The 19,603-nt window shown below is 36.0% G+C and overlaps 1 protein-coding gene across 1 annotated transcript; it reads right to left on the bottom strand.

Moving 5' to 3' along the window:
• Positions 1 to 1,031: 1,031 nt before the first annotated feature.
• LOC129229693 (cubilin-like) lies at positions 1,032 to 18,730 on the bottom strand. Its single transcript, XM_054864055.1, has 5 exons — positions 18,515 to 18,730; positions 13,967 to 14,213; positions 9,440 to 9,604; positions 6,547 to 6,923; positions 1,032 to 2,694 (listed from the first exon to the last, which is right to left on the bottom strand). Exons 1-5 carry the CDS (start codon positions 18,597 to 18,599, stop codon positions 1,103 to 1,105), a joined length of 2,466 nt encoding a protein of 821 aa, XP_054720030.1. The 5' UTR covers positions 18,600 to 18,730; the 3' UTR covers positions 1,032 to 1,102.
• Positions 18,731 to 19,603: the final 873 nt, after the last annotated feature.

The following is a 19,603-nucleotide window of genomic DNA, read 5'->3' as shown; positions in this document are numbered from 1 at the left end:
ATTTCATTAAAAATAATACCTTAAAATATTAATGAACAATTTTTTTTTCATCTTAACAAATTATTACTGCTAAGCAAAATATTTCGTCATTCCCTTTAAAATTATTACTTTTCAGTGAAATAAATGAACCGTCATATGCGGGACAAAGGGTTGAAGTTTTCGTGGAATGCCCCAATTGCTTTATAATGAAACATAGACGAAATTGAGGTTAACCTGTTACAATACGTTAAATAAAAAACTGTATTAAATACTTTTATCGTTATCCATGTTTTGTTCGTTCATTAAATTGTGTAAATTTCAAAATAGTTTTAGGGAATTTTGATGCGTCTATAAACTACTGTTTCAAAGCTGAATACTTTTAGAAGTGGTTCTCTTCTACATCGATGAAATTACCAACGTAAAGTCCAGCACTACACAAGTAGGAGAATCACAAACTTCTATGCAATATTTTTAAGTTTAACTTTTGTGATGAAAATATTCCTACTGAAAAATTCATTTTAAGGATACGATTAAAAATTGAAGGGACTAGCACGGTTAAGTTTGTAAAGTAAATAAGTAATTAAAACTTAGGAATGTATTAAATAAAAAAATCTGTTTGCAATTCTATTTATAATGTCCACTTATAGACGCATTAATAGCAAAAGAAATTCATGTTGGGTTTAACGTTTCGAAAATATTTTGTTCTTTTGCGTCTTTAACAGAAATGTATTGAGAACAAAATTCCATTTCAAAGGAACGAATAAGTTTGCAGGATGATTAAATAGCAGTAAAAGTACAAATTACTGTCGGTAAATTCGAAAATTTAGAAAACCTCGTCGTTTTCAAAATGTTTAGCAACATCTAGTTTAAAAAATGGTGACAGTGTTTTTTAATCTGAAAATTTAAAGGGCTACACTTTGTTCTATTTGTTAAAATTATTAACCCTAGCATAATTCCAAATGCTAACAGTTTTATAGAAATTAAGATTGAAATAGTGAACCGAAATCTGTTTCAAAATGTGAAAAAAAGTGATAACATAGATAAAAGATGATTTATTCTAACGAAGAAGCACCAGTCATTGAAAATTGAAAAAAATCAGAAGTACAAATATGGTAAAATGAGTTCAAAATCGTTGCCTAGCTCTGTAACTTTGGCACCTTTTTCCGACTGTGTATGCCACGCCGAAAATAACACAAACGCAAATGCCCAACCCAAATCCGATGACCCACCATTGAAACTGAAAACTGTTCTTCCCAGCATTGCACATGGATGGCTCTTCGTCGGGAGAGTATCTTTTCAGGGGCGCGTCTTTGCTTCTTGGACAATTGGGCACCCCGTTGCAAACGAGCTCCTTGCGAATGCAAGTCAAAGACGCTGCACACAAGAACTCACATTCTTTTCCAAATGACATGAGGGAATAGTCTGTTGCTGTTGATGGCGCTGGAAGAACTCTCAGTTGAGTCCACCACAAAGTAAAGTTGATCTCAGCTGCCTCAGTTGCTCGTAAATCTAAAACCACTGTTGAACTCTTAATGTCTTCCCTCTGCACAACGAAAGAATGCTCAGAGACAGCTGGACAGAGAAGCACATGGTTTACTTTCAGATAATCAGAACTGCAGTTGTTGCCGATGAAGTTCTCCAAGCGGAATCCAGCATCCATGCCAGGTAAAAGCGGTATGTGCCACAAGCAATGGATCGTTCCAGGAAGGTAATTTTCCTGAAAGGATGGGAAAGTAATGGATCCTTGAAGATCCAGCTTCAGAACCTCGGGGCCACACCTGACGTCGCTGAAGAACACAAAGTATCCCGTAATATCTTTGCTGTTGGTATTTTTGCTGCTAGTTGATGGAGTTAAGAGAACTTTTGACTCCCCTGGAACAAGGTTTGATCGCAGAGTAATCACCATTACCGATGACATTGATATGATTGAAATGCTTCTCTTCCGACTTAAGTGGCACATGCATAAGGGGCTGTCATCGATAGAAGCACCAGAGATTTCCAATACGATGGCTTCTTGTTTGCATTCAGAGCAAAATTTCGTCATTTTCTCAAAAGGTACATCCAGTGTGAGATTAATCCTTCCATGAAGAAGCGAGCTGGCATCCAAAGTGTAATTGCAAGTCATGGGCTGGCTAGTGGCATTGAGTTCATGAAGCGGCAAATTGATTTGCCCATCTCTGTCCAAAACTCTGCTGCAAGCATGGCCACTTTCCAATGACGACGCTCCCACAGACTTAACCTGGAACTCATAACTAATGGACGATCCGTCTAACGATCCTATAGAGCTGACGAACTCTACATACAAATAGTGCCCCGTGGACTCGTACATTGCTTGTGCTTTGTTCTCGTCGCAGATCTTCGTGATGATTTTCGTCGGATTCGGTTCTGGCGCATCATATAACTTCAGCGATTCTGCACATTTCGTGAATCTCTCGATGCGGAAGAGAAGGAAATCGAGCCGAATGACGTCTTCCGAAGTTGTGTGGAATCGGTACGCGCAGGTGGTGTTGGGTGGATACCACGATCGGAGGTTCGAAAACGTGCTTTCTTTGTTCTCCGGAAGGTACCGTTCTACGAAACAGCTGTTGTTGCGCAACTGCAGTGGTTCCGAAGAGTCCGGATCGATGATACTGTCTGCTTTGAAATGAAATCCAGTGTTTAACAAGGGCCCGGAGTTGGAAGTCACAAATTCGACTAAAATATCCGGTCCGGAAGCTGCAAGAAATCAAGAAACCAATCTCAAATCAGTACAGGATTACCAAAGACAAAGGCATGTTCTAAATATTTTAAAAAGTTGTATTAAATTGATATAGTAAGTTTAAGTGTTTTAAGTTTGTTTTATTAATTTGAATAAAATGAAAAAGTTTTTTTTATTTATTTTCCGAAAATAATTTGGAGTAAACTGAAAGGCAACTGTTCCAATTATAAAATCTAAAATGTATTATGCTGAAAAGTACTTATTACTTTCTAGAGATAAAAATTTCTATGACATACTTTTAAACTTCGAAACATATTTTCAATTTAAAGTCTAAAAATGTTTCAATAACCTGTTCAGAAAAAGGTTCGAAATTTGTAATTAAAAACGTAAGCAATGTAAATTTCTTAGATGAGTTGAAATTTCAGAATGAAACCATTAACACTTATTTAAGGGTAAAGCAAGGTTCCAAAAGGAATGCAAGCATTGAATATTTGATGTTTGGATGAAGAAGCAAAAATATGTTATGAAAGTATGTTTACTGTACTTAAATATTTTACCTTTATGGTGAGAGTAGCCCTGGTAAGAGCTTTTATACAGCATGATTTTGGAATAATTAATATGAAAGCCTACCAAAGTGTTTTACTCTTTTTTTTAAAGTCAACTTACATCCATTTGCTTTTCTGCTGCCATAATTTTCAATCTGAAATGAAATACTTTTTTTATGTTCTAATGGAGTTATATTTAGATTTATAAACTTCCGTTTGTTGAAAGGTCGTACCTGTTCCGTACTTTTAGTAGCTGATATGGTAATGTTGTCAACAGATCTGACAAATAGAATTACAAAAATATACCTAGAGCAGTTTTTGAGTTTAAGATTTTACTATATACATAAACGAATCTTTTACTTATATTAAATGTAGCGTGGTAGTATTTTGTATTGAATAAATACGCTGCAAAAGTTGCATGGATATTGTGCTTCTGCCAGGAACACAAATAACAATTTCTTTCGAATCTGACAAAGGAAAAATTGATTAGAAACATACAATGCAGAAAAAATCCATAGAAAGCTGTTCATAAAATTAGCTTATTCTTTAAATTTTCACTTCGGAAACTCCACTTCCGCCTTCTAGTAGCAACGAATATTGAAAATGATCTATTAAGACATAAGAACATTGAATGTAGTTTAAGGTAAACAAGTTCTATTAACGCAATTTGGTGTCACAAAAATAGAACGGTAAGAGTGTAGAAAAGTGGTATATTGGCACTTGAGAAGACTATTTTTTTCTTTCTACTTTGGGGAAGTTTCTACTTTACTTGAAAAATCTCGTTAACTTCACCACCATTTTCGCCCGTTATTCTTAAATTTTTAGTACAGTGAAACCTGTGTAAGTTGACCACTTGCGGGGCACAGGGACTGATTTACGGCGGGGCATTCGGGGCCCGGGCCCGTGGCACCAAAGAAAAGGGGGCACCAAATTTCTGTCATCATTTTTTTTTTTTTTTTTTTTTTTTTTTGAGCAAAAAGACGGAGTGCAAAAAGACAGAAAAAAACTCCAAAACAGTTTTATGATGGACACCTGTGAAGAAGTCATATTAAACTCTAAGCAAAGTTTCAAGGTTTCCTGTTTTTATGTAATCTGTGATAATTTGATTACAAAACTAAAATTCAGGATGTCAGCCTATGATGGCATATTAAAGAAATTTTCTTGCTTGTTTGAATGCGACAAGCAAAATATTCGACAAAGTGCAAAAGCTCTTTAAAAATCTTACTCCTGCGATTTGGAGGAATTTTTTCCTGATGAATTTATTCATATTAGTTCAATCATCGGAAAAGAAAGTTCAATCACCGAAAATTTTTAAAAGATCCATAAACTTGGTAAATGGATATTTTTGCCAATGTAGATACAGCCCTGAAATTGTTTTTGACTTCTCCAATTGTAGTAGAGAACGATCATTTTCGCTATTGAAGAGAACTAAGTGTCCTTTGCGCACTCTCTTTTCTGATAGTAAATTATCTTCATTAGCTCTATTATCAATAGAAGGAAGTTTGACCGCAAAACTTGGTTATGAGGACATTATAGATGAATTTACTACAAGAAAACAAAGGAGAAAACAAAGAAACGCAGAAAGCACGTTTTGATTTACCTTAACCATCATAGTTTCTCCCCCTGCGACTTTAAAAAATTTTCTTACATGAAAATCAGGAATTTATTTTAAATTTATATTAAGTGATTTTTTTGCAAAACATCTTAATTGTTAACTTTTTTCGTATGAAATCGATATTTTAAAGTTTTCCTTCTATCAAAATAATATCCAAAAAATTACCTTCATGTTTTTTTTGTGGGGGGGGGGGGCTCCCAGGTGTGTAAATCGGTCCCTGGCGGGGCAGTAATTTGGTGGTCAACTTAGACAGGTGGTCAATTTATAGAGGGTAGTAATGAAAGCTTTTTCTTTTTTTTTTTCTCTTTTTTTTTTGTAATTTCTTGTCCCATAAATTCATTTTTAAACTAATTGGAATACTTTAAACTCACTTTGTTTAACATTACATTAAAACAATAAGAAAAAATGTTGTTTAAATATTTTTAGAGAATATTTACTAGAATGACGCGTAAAATATTATACAAATTTAAAAATTCTGTGAATCGATCAAAAAAAAAAAAAAAAAAAAAAGAAAGCCTCATTGCTTAGGAAAAACTACTTACTTGATATTAACAATTCCTAAAAATTCATAAGTCAAAAGTGACTCAAATTCTTAATTTGATTTTTTCTTGTACATTTGTGACTATGGTAATCTACTTTTCAACAAAATAACTCCTTATTGAAGTTTGGCGCATTTTCTGGTACTTAGCACAATTTGGCGCATTTTCTGGTACTTAGGTTACAATTGTTTTCGATGGAAACAAATATTCACAGATTTTTCTAAAATGCCTGGTTACTTATTTGAGGCGTAACTGATGAAACTTTTAGTACAATCTAATGCTTTTGCCTAGTGGTCAACTTAGAAAGGGTTTTTTACAATACTCCAAACCAAAGCTGGTGTATATTAGTGGTCAAGACAGACAGGTGGTCAAGATAGAGAGGTGGTCAAGTTACAGAGGTTTTCCTTCATTATATAAGATAGGACTAATTCCGTTCCCGACAAAAGTAGTCAACTTAGACAGGTGGTCAACTTACAAAGGTGGTTTTACTGTATGATGGAGCTTTAAATGAAATGAAAAACGTTCTCGACGAGCTGTTTCACATTTCAAAGCTTTTTAATGACCTATTACTACTATTGATTAGCGGATTATTTTACGTTTAAATGTAAGTAGCGTTTTATGCACGGTAACGTTTCATGGCCAGACGTAGTGTTGAGGCCAGAAGTTTCACATTTTATTGCTCTTAAATTGGTAAATTTATTTACTGAAAAGAATTTTTGCATTTTATTGGAACCTTTAAACTTGTTCAATGGGTTGTTCTGCGTAAAAGTCCATCAAAACTACAAGATGAAGTCAAATAAGTATCGCCAATAAGTATTTCCTCTTTATCACCAAACATTACGGAATATATTATGGCTAGCATACAGCTCTAAAATGTCGTCAACAAAGAAATCCTTAGTTTTCAGCCCCAATAAATCCGTTATATCGGCAAAACATCATTACTCTGCAATCTAAGGGATGCCCAGGCCCACCAAGGTGAATAATGGCTCAGACTGCGCCATTGAAATTTTTAGAGGGGGGGGGGGAATGTTAAGTTTTGAGGAGGGGTTCACGTTTTATAATGTTTGGGGGGGGGGGGCAAGAATCGCTGCCCTAACTATCGGAGCAGGGTTGCCATTAGTAACCATAGTGCATCTAAGAGTAAATTAATTCAGCAGAATAATGTCTTACCAATAATATTGGACTTGAGCCTGCCTCTTCCGCAGAGACTAATGATGAGAGGGCTTTCGAGGGACGGTCCGTCGTAGATACGGACAATATCGTACGGACATTGTCCGGCATCCCGGACGATGGGCCGCGGGAAGCAGAGCAACATGTTGTCGCATCGAAGTCCGTCCACATCAAAAGCGGTCAGGTCGAGTCCCACCAGGTACTGCCGGACACTGACGCGGTACCTGCAGCGCAGGTTCCGCGGATAGATGCCTGGGAACCCGGGAGATTGCACGAAACAGCGCCCTGGGGCGCATTCTTGGAAAGTCCGGTCGCAGTAGGAGCCAGGAACTGGCGCTCCACGTCTGTGGGGGTAAAGGTGTGGAAACTGGCCATATCTGGAACATAAACCATTTTTTACACATGAAGTGTCAACTAATCGTTAAGCTTCAATTAAGACAGGAGAGCATACAATTATGCAAGAAAGCTACTAAATTTACTGAAGTCAAACACTTTCTAAGAACAAAGTACTATTATGAGATTAAAGCAGCTTTCAATTAATATCACATTTATTGTGTCTATCCAAGGCTTAATTACTGAACAGGCCGACTGGACCATGGCCTAGAACCCATATAGTGTACATTTCAAACCCATATGATAATTTTCAGAGCCCCCCAAATGGCTAAAAGTGTTTTAGCCAACGGCTAAAATTGTAAAGTTTGATTGCACCCGAAAAAGTGTCGCGCCTAGAGCCCCCCGACATCTTAATCGGTCATCGGGCTCCTAAACCTATCTTCATATTCTTTTACTAGTACAGGTTCTTGCATGCATATTAACTACCGTAATAGGGCTGGTAACATGTGTTGAAGTAAGAGATCTGGGAGTAACTCCTCTCCCGTCACTTCCTAGCTGCATCCTTGTATGGAAGTAAATTGTGTCGAAACTATCTTTAAAATATAATCTTGACTTTTCTCGATGCTTTAACTAACTAAATGTAACTTTGATTTAACGAGCACTTATTTTATTATTTATTTCTGCTGGTACGACGGACACAAATCAATAATTTTACTTTGACTTCTGTAAATTTACTTGTTTTTCAAGTTTCAATTAGTATTAATTAGCTCTATCCCAGGCTGCTGCAACCCTGCAATAACTTCATTTCGTTTCTGTGTTCGTAGTATTCTTTAGAGTAATTTATCTGCCGATAGGGAATGGGTAGCTCATTTAATTATTTTTTATCCTCTACTAAAAAAAGTTAAAGAATTTGCACTTTTAGGAAATCACTGCTGCAGACAGAGACTAATAAATGAATAACAGCGAGAAGAAATGCAGCCTGGCAAAGAATTTGAAACTGAATTCTATGAGGAAGGTTTGCTAAGGTAAATAGACTCTTAAACCCGTCATTTCGGTTTTTTCTAGGAGAGGGGGGAGGGGTCAGAGGGTGTATACTCAGTGCAAATTTTATGCGAAATCAACAAAAACCACGCCCACTTATGTGTAAAAGCATTACTTTTTTTATACCCGCGAGGGGGGAGGGGCAATTGAACCACTAATACCTTTGAGCCCAAATAAGGCCTGGACACACAGATGAAAAGATGAAGTAAACTTGAAGAAAAGAAGAATTGGACGAACATCGTTGAAATTGTTGCATTTTAGGATACGTTTACTTTCTTCAGTTAGGATAACACTAACATTTCAAAACATTTTTTCTTGTCACAGTAAGCAGTTCCGAATTCCTTTCCTTGTCTTCCGATTCGTATGATGAACATATTCATTGGTAGGATAAAAAAGAACTTTTTTGGAGATCTGGTAATGGGTATAATAGAGAAATTTGCTTGAACATACTCGAGAATTATGTTCGATTCTGAAACTTGTCGAGATATTCATTTCATTAGAGCTCTATAAACATGCTCATTCTGTTCTGAAATCCCCCTACAAGCACATTCGATTCCAGAATCACTTGAAACGTTTATTCAATTGAAAAATTCCTCGAAAGATATATTTGACTCAGATATCACTTAAGACAGTAATTCTGCACTGTACCCCTCGAAAGTTTCATTTGAAAAAGAAATCACTCGAGATACACATTCTGTCCTGAAACCATTTCGTATGCTCTTTCTATTCGAAAATCTCTCGAGAAGTGCATTCTTATCTCAAATCACTCGAAATGATCATTCTGTTCTGAAATTCCTCAAGTGTTCAATTTGGAAATTACTCAAGAATCATTCCGCGCTGTACGCTTCGAAAGTTTCACTTGATATTGAAATCACTCAAGATACTCAATATATTCTTAAATCACTCGGAATGCTGTTTTCTGAAATCACTCGAAATGCTCATTCTGTTCTGAAATTACTCGAGATGATAATTTTGTTCTGAAATTCCTCAAGCGGTAAAACGATTCGGAAATCACTCGGAATTGTTCAGCCTAATCTAAAATTCCTTAAGAAATTCATGCCACTACAAATCACTCGAGACTCTCATTTAAGTCTGAAATAACTACAAAGATTCATTCAGGGGTCACGGAGGTCACTGTGACCTTCCAGAAGTTTCGTTATTTGGGAAATTTTGTCTGAAAATTCGGCAAAAAAAAAATCATTTGGCAAATTTTGTCTGACAATTGAACAAAATTATCATAATACGGCAAATTTTGTCTTTATATTCGGCAAAACTATCATCATTCGGCAAAATTTGCAGTTCCATGGTGCAGATATAGAATTTCCGCCCTCTCAAAAATTTAAGTTCGGTGTGCCCCTGGATTCGTTAAATTCTGAAGTCATCTGCTCTCGAAATCATTCGAGAACTTCATTCGATTGCTGATCGTTTCGATTAACAGAATCACTCGATTTGTGACTCTTCGATTTTTACAAATCTCTCGATCATTCCCATCGATCCCTATTAAGAACTGCATCCTCACCTTTCTGGAACCTCTCCCTGTTTCTCGACGTAAGGAGTGAACTGCAGAACTGTGTCTGAACCGTAGCTGTCGGCATGGAAAATGATCTTCACCTGGGGTGTCTCTGATATGAAAGTCTTCGGGGAGTCGATGTCACCACAATAAAAGCCAGGAGAGTCGCGATTGCTGGGAAAGAAAAAGAAATTGTCAGATACATAACAATGATTGTTCATACAATAGAGCGTTGAAAATCCGAACTACAGAAAACTCCCGATTATCCGCGGAATAGGGTCAAGGGTGGCACGGTAACCGCGGATAAGCGAAACCGCGGATAATCCGAATTATAGGTAAAAAACGATACTTAGTGTATGCAATAGATAAAAAATATTAATGACAATCACATATCCATTCAAATTATAACTAAAAAAATTGCTGCATTGCATATACTAACATTGAATATAAAAAATATATGTAAAATCTAAAACAACACAATCACAAGTTTCAAAAAAAAAAAAAAAAAAAAGAAAAATGTGAAAGGACACTAGCGGATAATCCGAGCCACGGATAATCCGACCACCGATAATCGGGAGTTTACTGTAGTTGGACGATGGGTAGTTCGGATTTTCAAAAAGTTCCGATTTTCGAAAATAACCCTGGAAAATACGATTTAGGAAAATATTATGCTGTTTGATCAAATACTGTGATTATACAATATGTACGTGCGTGCATAACACACAATACCGTATGAAACGCTACAGTATGTAATTACGTTTTTTAACAAAAATTAACTCTCATTATTTACTAAAGGAAAGTTTATTAAAACCATTGAGAAGGGATAAAAGGTGGAGAGAGTGAAGCTTCCAAATCTTGAAGCAAGGATCTCAAATCACATGTTATATTTGAAAGTAAAGTATTGGAAGAAATCAGGTTTCTTTCACGTAAAGCGTGTCTCCAATTCGTCGAAGTTGAACCATGTGACTTGGAATTTTTTCCTAGCGTTTCTTAAACCAATGGTTGGACTTTCTCCCTCCAGGTACAGTTTCCTCCCGATTATCCGCGGAATAGCGGGGCACGGCCACCACGGATAAGAGAAAATCGCGGATAATCCGAATAATAGATAAAAACGACACTACTGTATAATACAATAGCTAAAAAATATGAACAACTCACACATTCAGTTAAATTTTAGCTAAAAACATTGCTACATTGCATCTACTAACATTGAATGCAAAAAATATTTGTAAAAGCTGAAAACGATCAATAACACAAACAGAGGTTTAGAAAACAGTAGCTGCGTTGCCCGGCTTTTCCCGGTCAACCCTGAAAGTAAAAACTGTGTCAAGTGACGTATATTGAACAATCAGGCTCAAATAAAAGAAAAAAAACATCCATGCGAAATTTCCCTTCCAAACAATGACGACGGATATTAAAATACTTTTAAGAAATTTAAATTAGGAATATGGATTTAAAAAGCGTAACCATGGAAACACAAAATAAAATAAGTTTAAGAAATTAAAAAGAGCTCAATGAATTCTAAAGGCGTAACCGTGGAAACGCGAAAAGTAAACGGCTAACAAATTGAATGAAGATGAGATTTTTTGAACTTGATTTAAAAAGGCTTGTTATCTTTTTTTCTTTGGAGATAGGAGCTTAGTTTTTCGACCATAGGTCGAGATAGATTTGGAGTACAAAATGTCGCTTTTTCCAATGGTGTCAAAAAGAAAACAGTGGAATTATTCCTTCACTTTATTGATGTATTTAATGAAGAGAGTAGTGCCTAAATTTCAGCTAAAAGCCTAAAAAAAATTCGAGCTAAAAACGCAACTATCTCCCACCGTAATTAAGTTAGAACATTGAAACAAACGCGGAAAATTCTACCCTTTCCAACGATATGTGATATTAATATGTGCAAGTAATTTTTCACCCCCATATCCGGGAATTTATGCAAAAATTGGTCCTATATTGGAATAAAAAAAGAACTATACATCGAAATTTTTTTTTCCAAACTGGTCTGCATACCTTTTCCGGACTTAAGGAAATAAACTTTGAAAATTGCAGCAAAATCGGCCGGGTAGATCTCCAGTTTTGCGCGTTCACGTTAAACAGACGCTCTTTGGAGTCTCCATTTTGTACTATGTTGAGATTTAAGTACCGCTAAAAAAAATGTAAAAAGACCAGCGGATAATCCGACTGCCGATAATTGGGCGTTTACTGTACTAATTCCTAATCAAAGATTGAAAAGTCTTGAGAGTGTGTTCGGACTTATGATAATCTATCGTATTTTCAAACGGGTACAAATAAATCTACATATAATTAAACTTACACGGTATTTAAAATGACTCGATCTTATTTCTGAGCAGTAGTATGGAAAAATTACCTCAAAACATAAGTTTTCGAAGAATTTCCGATGACTACTGTGATTTCTGAGACGTGCTATAGATAATTTAACATAACATAAATTTTCAGTTTGTTTGTGATGGTCCCTCGTATTTTTGATGAGTAATATAGATAAATCAACATGAAAACATATTTTCGAAGCATTTTGTGATGATTGCTTGCGTTTCTGAGTAATGGTTATGGAACAATTAACATAAAAGTTGTCTCATTGGTCAGGACATATATCATAGACTAATAATAAATCTGCAATATTAGTCTATGACATATTCTACGTAAGGGCAACCGTCTTAGCCTCTTTTAGCTATTACAGACTGGTATAGTTAAACTACAGCGCCTCTTATAGTTTATTTGAATTGCGAATTGGATTTTTTACGCCTCCTGTTGTTACAATTTTAGAAAAAATTATAGTTTTCTTTTGGCAATAACCAGTGTTCACATTGTTTTCTTTTGTCAATGTAAAATTAAAACCAATGCTTATGAAATAATAGTTCATTTTTTGTATCTTTTGAAAACTCATCCTCACAGTCAATTTGAATTTTTGCGCTTATGATATTCCAAGAGGTAAAGTCAATTTTTAACTTTATTACCTACGATTTACTAGTAGAAAAAAAATCCACTTTGTTTTTATACGTAGTTTTAAAGGAAGACGAATCTTTACTCTTATTAAAATGTACCTATAATAAACAAAACAAAAAAAATCGCCAAAAGGCGTAGAATAAATATATTGAGAAGTTCTCGGTAACTGGGAGTCTTGGCAAGTTTTTTTTAATTGTCGCCAAATGTTTTGATGCCAATTAGTACGAGTCAATAAAATACATTTCGGTCTTGCAGAATGCGGATATTGACAGACAAAGTGTGGCAATCGTGCTATACTGCCAACTAAGAATATCGCCAATATATAGCTAAAACGCAAGAATTGCCAGTAAAACTTTGCCTTTGATCAACACATTTATTAGTTCAGCGAATGAGCTTTTAATTTATGCTTGCAAAAAAATAAATATTCCCTTTCCAATTAATTTAGAAGGTTTGAACTAATAATTTCTCTTGCAAAAAAACACGCGCTTTCAAATTGAATAAAAGAATAATTTCGTTTACATTTTAGAAAATGCGTGAGTAAACTCTGTTTAAAATTGGAATAAGTTAACTAATTGTATTAGTGTTTAATTAAAGAATCTAGTACTTGGACTTCCAATTGTCATCAGAGCGTTGCATACCAAATTTCAAAGGAATGTGAGTACAGAGCATGGATAAATAAAGTATTGTTTAAAAAACTAAAAAAAAAAAGAGAGAAAGAAAACACACGCTTTTGTAGCAAAATGAACTAAAAAGTAAAAAACAATCTTGGGATGATAAGTGGTATATAAAGTAATTGACCAAACACTTAATTTTAATGTAATAAAAAAACCGTAGGGTGCAGTCTATTTACCTTTTTGTATGAACAACAAATAGAGAAATTCAAACTGATAAGAAGCCACCCACGCTTTTTTGTATTGCATTAAAATTGAGTGTTTGGTCAATTACTTTATATACCACTTATCATCCTAAGATTGTTTCTTACTTTTTAGTTCATAAAGCGTGGGGTTTTTTATAAATTTTTTAAACTTCTTTTTTTTTCTTCTTTTTTTTTTCTCTTTAGCTTAACTTGTTTTAAGAAAAAATATTCATTTCAACACAATTCAAAATCTTTTGTATTCATGAAATTTGCCCCCCCCCCCCCCCTCTCTCCAAAAAAAAAGTGACTAAAGGTCTAGGGCAGCATTCGAAACCTGGTCTCTCAAACTCCGAAAAGAATAATTATATTCCATAAAGTGTAATAGAAGAGCTCTAAAAATTTTCTTCTTCCCATTGTTGGATTTACGCCAAAATATTCATTAAAATTGGAATAAACTAACAATTAATAGTTAATTTGGTTTCAGAATATTGCATTCTCATCGGGTCTGTGGTCGAGTGCCAAATTTCGAAAGAATCCGATCGCAGGAAGTGAGCGAAATTTGAGCCGCAAGATTCCGTTACAAGATACATACATGCATACATACATACAGGTGAAGCTAATGAAAGCGTGTTAAAAAAAATTGCAGAAGATTTACAACAAGAAGTGATTTAATACAAAGAGTGGTAAATTCTCTACCGAGCCAACAATCCTTCTCTCACCTGTAATTGCTGTCTTTGTACCCGTCCACGATCTGGACATATCCCCCGATGCACTGCGACCTGTCCTGGTTGGGTTGCCCCACGTGCATCCGGGTGAACCGGACGAAGACGACCCAGTCGTCCCGGACCGGACGCACCCGGATCTTGTAGCTGCAGTGTAGAGGCCGTCCACGATTCAGCTCTGTGACCGGAGGACTCGACACGGCTTGGTGGATGTCCACCGTCTTGTTGCAGTGGTCGGAATCGCCTGAAAAATGAAATTTGTTGGAATACAGTGGGCGGCGGTCAATTGAATCAGTGGTTCATTGAATCAACCGCTTTTATGAATAAAACTAGTAATACCCGCACGGCTTTGCCCGTAATAGAAAAATCAAAAGGTCTTTTGGTTCGCCTGTATATTTACAAATAATGTATGGTGAATTTTCTCGCCAGTTGGTTTGTACCCATCTTACGGTTCCACGTTATGATAATTTCGTATCTCGCCAATTGGCTTGTGCCCATGTTACGGTTCCACGTTATGATAATTTCGTAATTTACTCGTATATCTTATGATTTTTTTTTCTTAAAATTGGAATAGAAAGAGAACCACATCGAATTTTTGAAAAATCGCTTTGAGGTGCACACCCCCATGCTACATACTAACTTTGTGCCAAATTTCATGAAAATCGGCCGAACGGTTTAGGCGCTATGCGCGTCACATACATCCTACTGACATCCAGACATCCTCCGGACAGAGAGACTTTCAGCTTTATTATTAGTAAAGATAAAGATAAAGATTGTCAAAAACAAAACACAATCTGCCTTTATTGAAATAGTCGCTTTATTTGATCAGCCGCTTTCTGGAATAAAAACTGTTTTGAACAAACGCGATTCCTAAGCAGCGGCCACTGTAGTCTACTACAGGGCCATTCCACGGAAAACGTCACTTTTGTCCCGCAAGTGACGCTTCATACATTTCATTAAAAGTAAAAACTTAAAAATGGTAATAAAAGGTAATTTTGTTGAAGGGTAAATTTGTTGCTTAAAAAAATCATGAATGTATTCTTCTTGAGCAAAGAATTTCTTCATTGCGTTTTAAAATTGTTTTTTTTTTTTTTGAGCAATTACGATTGATTATTGTTCTCACTTAACTGTTTTTGGAGTCCTCTATCATTTTATTTTCCCACCGCCACCCTCCGCACCATCACCGTCGACGGGCTCCTCACGATGCTGCTCCTCTAGCGAAAGCCGTCTCCAGGGTGCATCCATCTCCTACACACACGCGCATACCTACACAACTACACACACACACACACACATACACACACAAACACATACCACACGCATACATACAGACAACCACACATACCCACATACAAACACATACACACACGCATACATACAGACACCCACACATACACACACAAAAACATACACACACATACACACAACTACCCACACATTCATGCCTGCACACAGACACAAACACGTATGCCTACACACACATGCAAATACCCCACCCCCACAGACACAAACACACATGCCTACACACACATACACATAACCCGTACACACAAACACATACCCTCACATACAAACACACACGCCTACATACACACACTCGTGATTGCGAGAAACATAATTTGAATTCAAGATGTCAAAATTCAAATTATTTTTTTTTTTTAAATGAAATATAGGAGCCGTCACGTGCGAGACAAAATGACCGTTTTCAGTGGAATGGCCATACACATTTTTTTTTTTCAACAATTTAAATTATTATTTCTTAACAAATGAGATATGTTTTTTTTGCCTTGGAACCTCAGCTTTCAAAACCTACCATTTCTTTCGTCATTGCTATATTAATAGAGCAAAAATATTAAGTAACTGGAAAATCGACCGTCAAGGTATGACGGGTGAAAATTACTTCTACATTTAAACGAAGCCATTGCCTGTTTGGTGATATTTTCATAGTTGAAATTGTAACAGTAACTCCAGTGGATGAACCTTAAACTCCAGTAGGTAGCATTCATTGTTTTCGTTTCTTCAATCGCTTAAAATGACACAGTCTTACCAGTAAAACAGTTAAGTGACCGGATCGAGTTCAGCCTTGTCACAATAAAACCTTTCCCTGCATGTTTAACATTACCAAAACATATTATCAAATGATCATGTCGTGGCGCGAGTTTCATTGTTGAAACACGCGCGTTACTCGATCATTGGCTATTATACATGTGAGGATGCATGCAGCAAACAACAAGAGGTTGACTTTGGATGTCCTGCACGTGACGCATGCAAATAAATTAAATTTTAAGTAGCAAAGTAAGTAATTAAAAATGAAACTGTCAGGAGTATCTTTGTATGTAAAGATTAAAAATGTGCTTACTCCTGTTAAATCAAAATATTAAGATCTGTAACGAAATGTTGGTAAAATTATCGAGTCGGATTGTCCCGCACGTAACGGTGGAATGACCCAACAGAGTTGTCAGAAAGTGGGCGTGCCCTCCTTTTATTTTCAGTTTTATATCAGTTATGGTTGAATATTTGTTGTACCTTCACCTTTAAGACTTATGAGTCATAAACATGGGTAGATCACCACAGGGGTGACCCGAACTTAGATTTTTGGGAGAACGAAAATTCTCAATTTGCCGAGTGCAACTCTAAATTTCCCCGGATAATTAAAATTTTGCTGAATGGAGCTCCAAATTTCGCCGAATGAGGATAATTTTGTCGAATAAAGCTCCAAGTTTCGCTAAATGGAGCTCAAAATTTTGCCGAATGGAGCTCCAAATTTCGCCGAATGATGATAATTTTGTGGGATAGAGCTCCGAATTTCGCCGAATGGAACTGCAAATTCCGCCGAATGGAGCTCCAAAGTTCACCGAATAAAGAAACTTTTGGGAAGAGTGACCTCTCTTGACCTCCCACCCCATGGATCACCATCCATGTCGTAACACAGGGGAATTCTGCGGCATGTTCTCGCTGGTGTTTTGAGGAGTTTCGATGATTCGGAGATGTTTTGCTACGAAACATCTGTAAGAATGTGCCGCAGAACTCAGTTGTGTTACCACATGGAAGGTGTAGGCCCGTCATCTCTAATTTTTCCACGAGGGGGGGGGGTGCAAGCATATATACGCAACGAAGGCTGTGGTAGTCTAATCGGTAAGACATCGGACTCATAACCGATTGACCCGCCCCCCTTTTTTTTTACTAATTATGATAACATGCAACAGCAAATATTTTTTTTTTGAAAAGTTTAAATTATTCACTTAAAAAAAATATTTAGGAATTAATGCAGTTTTCTTTTCTTTTGCTTTTTTTTTTTTTTCATGTCTGTGTTTGTCGGTTCTTCCCTTCCCCCGCAAAATGCTAGAAGAATACACCGATTTTTTTTTCACCGTTATTGTATTTACTGTTTAAACGTGCAATTGCAAAATACATTTTACAATTATCTCTTACAACTACTTTTTCATGTAACAAAAATGTTGGTGCGATAAAATTACGTTTGATTTCTTCAAATTTAATGAACATACTTTATTTATGCTCTTCAATGGATGTGTGAAGCAATGCTACTTATTAAATTTAATTTTTCTTTCTTATATTCCATCTGCGCATTTATACAATATTGCACACATCTCATGCGTCAGTACTTTTCTATACAGCTTAACCTTATTATACGCATTAAAAGTAAGTAGTATTTTTCATTAAGAAATAAATGTTCTAGATGAAATGTCTACTAGTTTTAATAAAAATGTCGCTGCCAAACTAAGCGAGTCTTCTGATCAAACTATACTAACAATATATTTGAATTTTGATGTCTTGCTAACAAACTGTATTCTTGTAACAATCTTCATTATCTTTACTAATAATAAAGCTGAAAGTCTGGATATCTGTCAAGATGTCTGGATGTCTGTGACGCGCATAGCGCCTAAACTGTTCGGCCGATTTTCTTGAAATTTGGCACAAAATCAATTTGTAGCATGGGTTGTGCACCTCAAAGCGATTTTTCAAAAATTCGATTTTGTTCGTTTTCTATTCAAATTTTAAGAACATTTTACCAAGCAAATTATCATAACATGGACGAGCAAATTATCATATCGTAGACGAGCAAACTACCATAACATGGGCAAGCCATTTAACATCGCAAATTGGAGAGAAATTCATCATCCATTATTTGTAAATATACAGGCGAACCAAATGATCTTTTAATTTTCTACTACGGGCAAAGCCGTGCGGTTACCGCTACTAATAAATTAAGTGGTTCGCTGAATTTAAACAAAATTTTGAAATATTGTTTGATTTTTAACTATGAATGTTGAGAAAAATAAATCATCGATCACGGAAATAAGCGAACTATTAAGTATTAATTCATTCTAAAAATGAGAAATAACAGAGGAAAGGGGGAAGGGGAAGGTTAAGGAGAAATTGGCTGAATCAAAAGTCATTATCATTACAGCAACCAGCTGCAGATGAATCGATCGATTATCTTTTACCAATTAATCGGTAATCGGCCACAGAGAAATTACCAATAAGCGGCTCTCATTGCTGTATTTCGAAAAGTAAAACGCTTACCTGTCCGATGGTTTATAACCGGAACACACAGATCCAGGCTCATCAGCGTGAGAGCCACCAGCCCGGATAGCATCCGGAGTATCATAGTATCCGGGAGATCTTCCGACTCTCAGTGGATATTATCCGTCCGGACCATTTTTTTGTTCCTGGACCAGGTACTCTACCGTCCTGGTTGAAGTTCGCGACTTCCGGGTTTTTATGTTCGAAATACTGATTTTGTTCCTTTGGCAGCTCGGTAGTGAGGGTTCTCACTCAGAAGACATGGCTGTCGTTGGCGCATGCGCGGAAGTCGGTCGCGAGAGGCGGAATAGCTTTAGTATCGATTTTTTGGGGGCGCTCGTGATTCCCACGCGGAGGTAGCGAAATGTACTTCTTCCTCTTTTTTTTTTTCCAACAATTTTTATGCGAGAACGAGGCAAGGTGGTAAATGATACAATGGTGAGCGTGTACGTTTCTGAGAGGGATCATTTTTGAAAAATGAATTTTTCGGAAATAATCTGCTGTAATTACCAGGGGTGCTCCCCCCCCCCCAAGTTCAATGGCACAAATCCCCCCTTAAAAAATTGCTCAACCCTCTCTCCCCTCTTATTTTCAGCTGTCTTTTTTAAATTAAATATATATATATATATATATATATTTTATTTATTTATTTTCAATTATTACTTACTATTATTATTATTTTTTAGAAAAGTTCTGACTTTTAATGACATACATAAACACACACACAAACTAAATATATAAATGAAGTAAAATATAAACAAAATAAAATAAATAATTCAAAATAAAATAAATAATTCAAAATAAAAATATATCAATAAATAAATTTAAATAAATAAATTTAAAAAAAATTTAAATACCCCCAAAAATTTTGATGGCGCAGCTTGCGCCATAATATCCCCCTGTGGGCACCCCTAATAATTACACTATATTTCACCATTTTTTATGATCTCTTGAACAAAATATTTAACGGTGGTGTCTCCTACTTTTCGCCGACACGAATTCCCCCTTGTTTTTCCCTTTCAATCTTACCTTTTCAGATATTTAGGGATTTCGTGTCGGCTAAACGACGGGAACTAGGGAAAAATAGAG

Source organism: Uloborus diversus, chromosome 9 (assembly GCF_026930045.1).
Source record: "Uloborus diversus isolate 005 chromosome 9, Udiv.v.3.1, whole genome shotgun sequence".
Lineage (NCBI taxonomy): Eukaryota > Metazoa > Arthropoda > Arachnida > Araneae > Uloboridae > Uloborus > Uloborus diversus.
The sequence above is the reverse complement of the archived record's forward strand: the minus strand, read 5'-3'. Positions and strand labels throughout refer to the sequence as shown.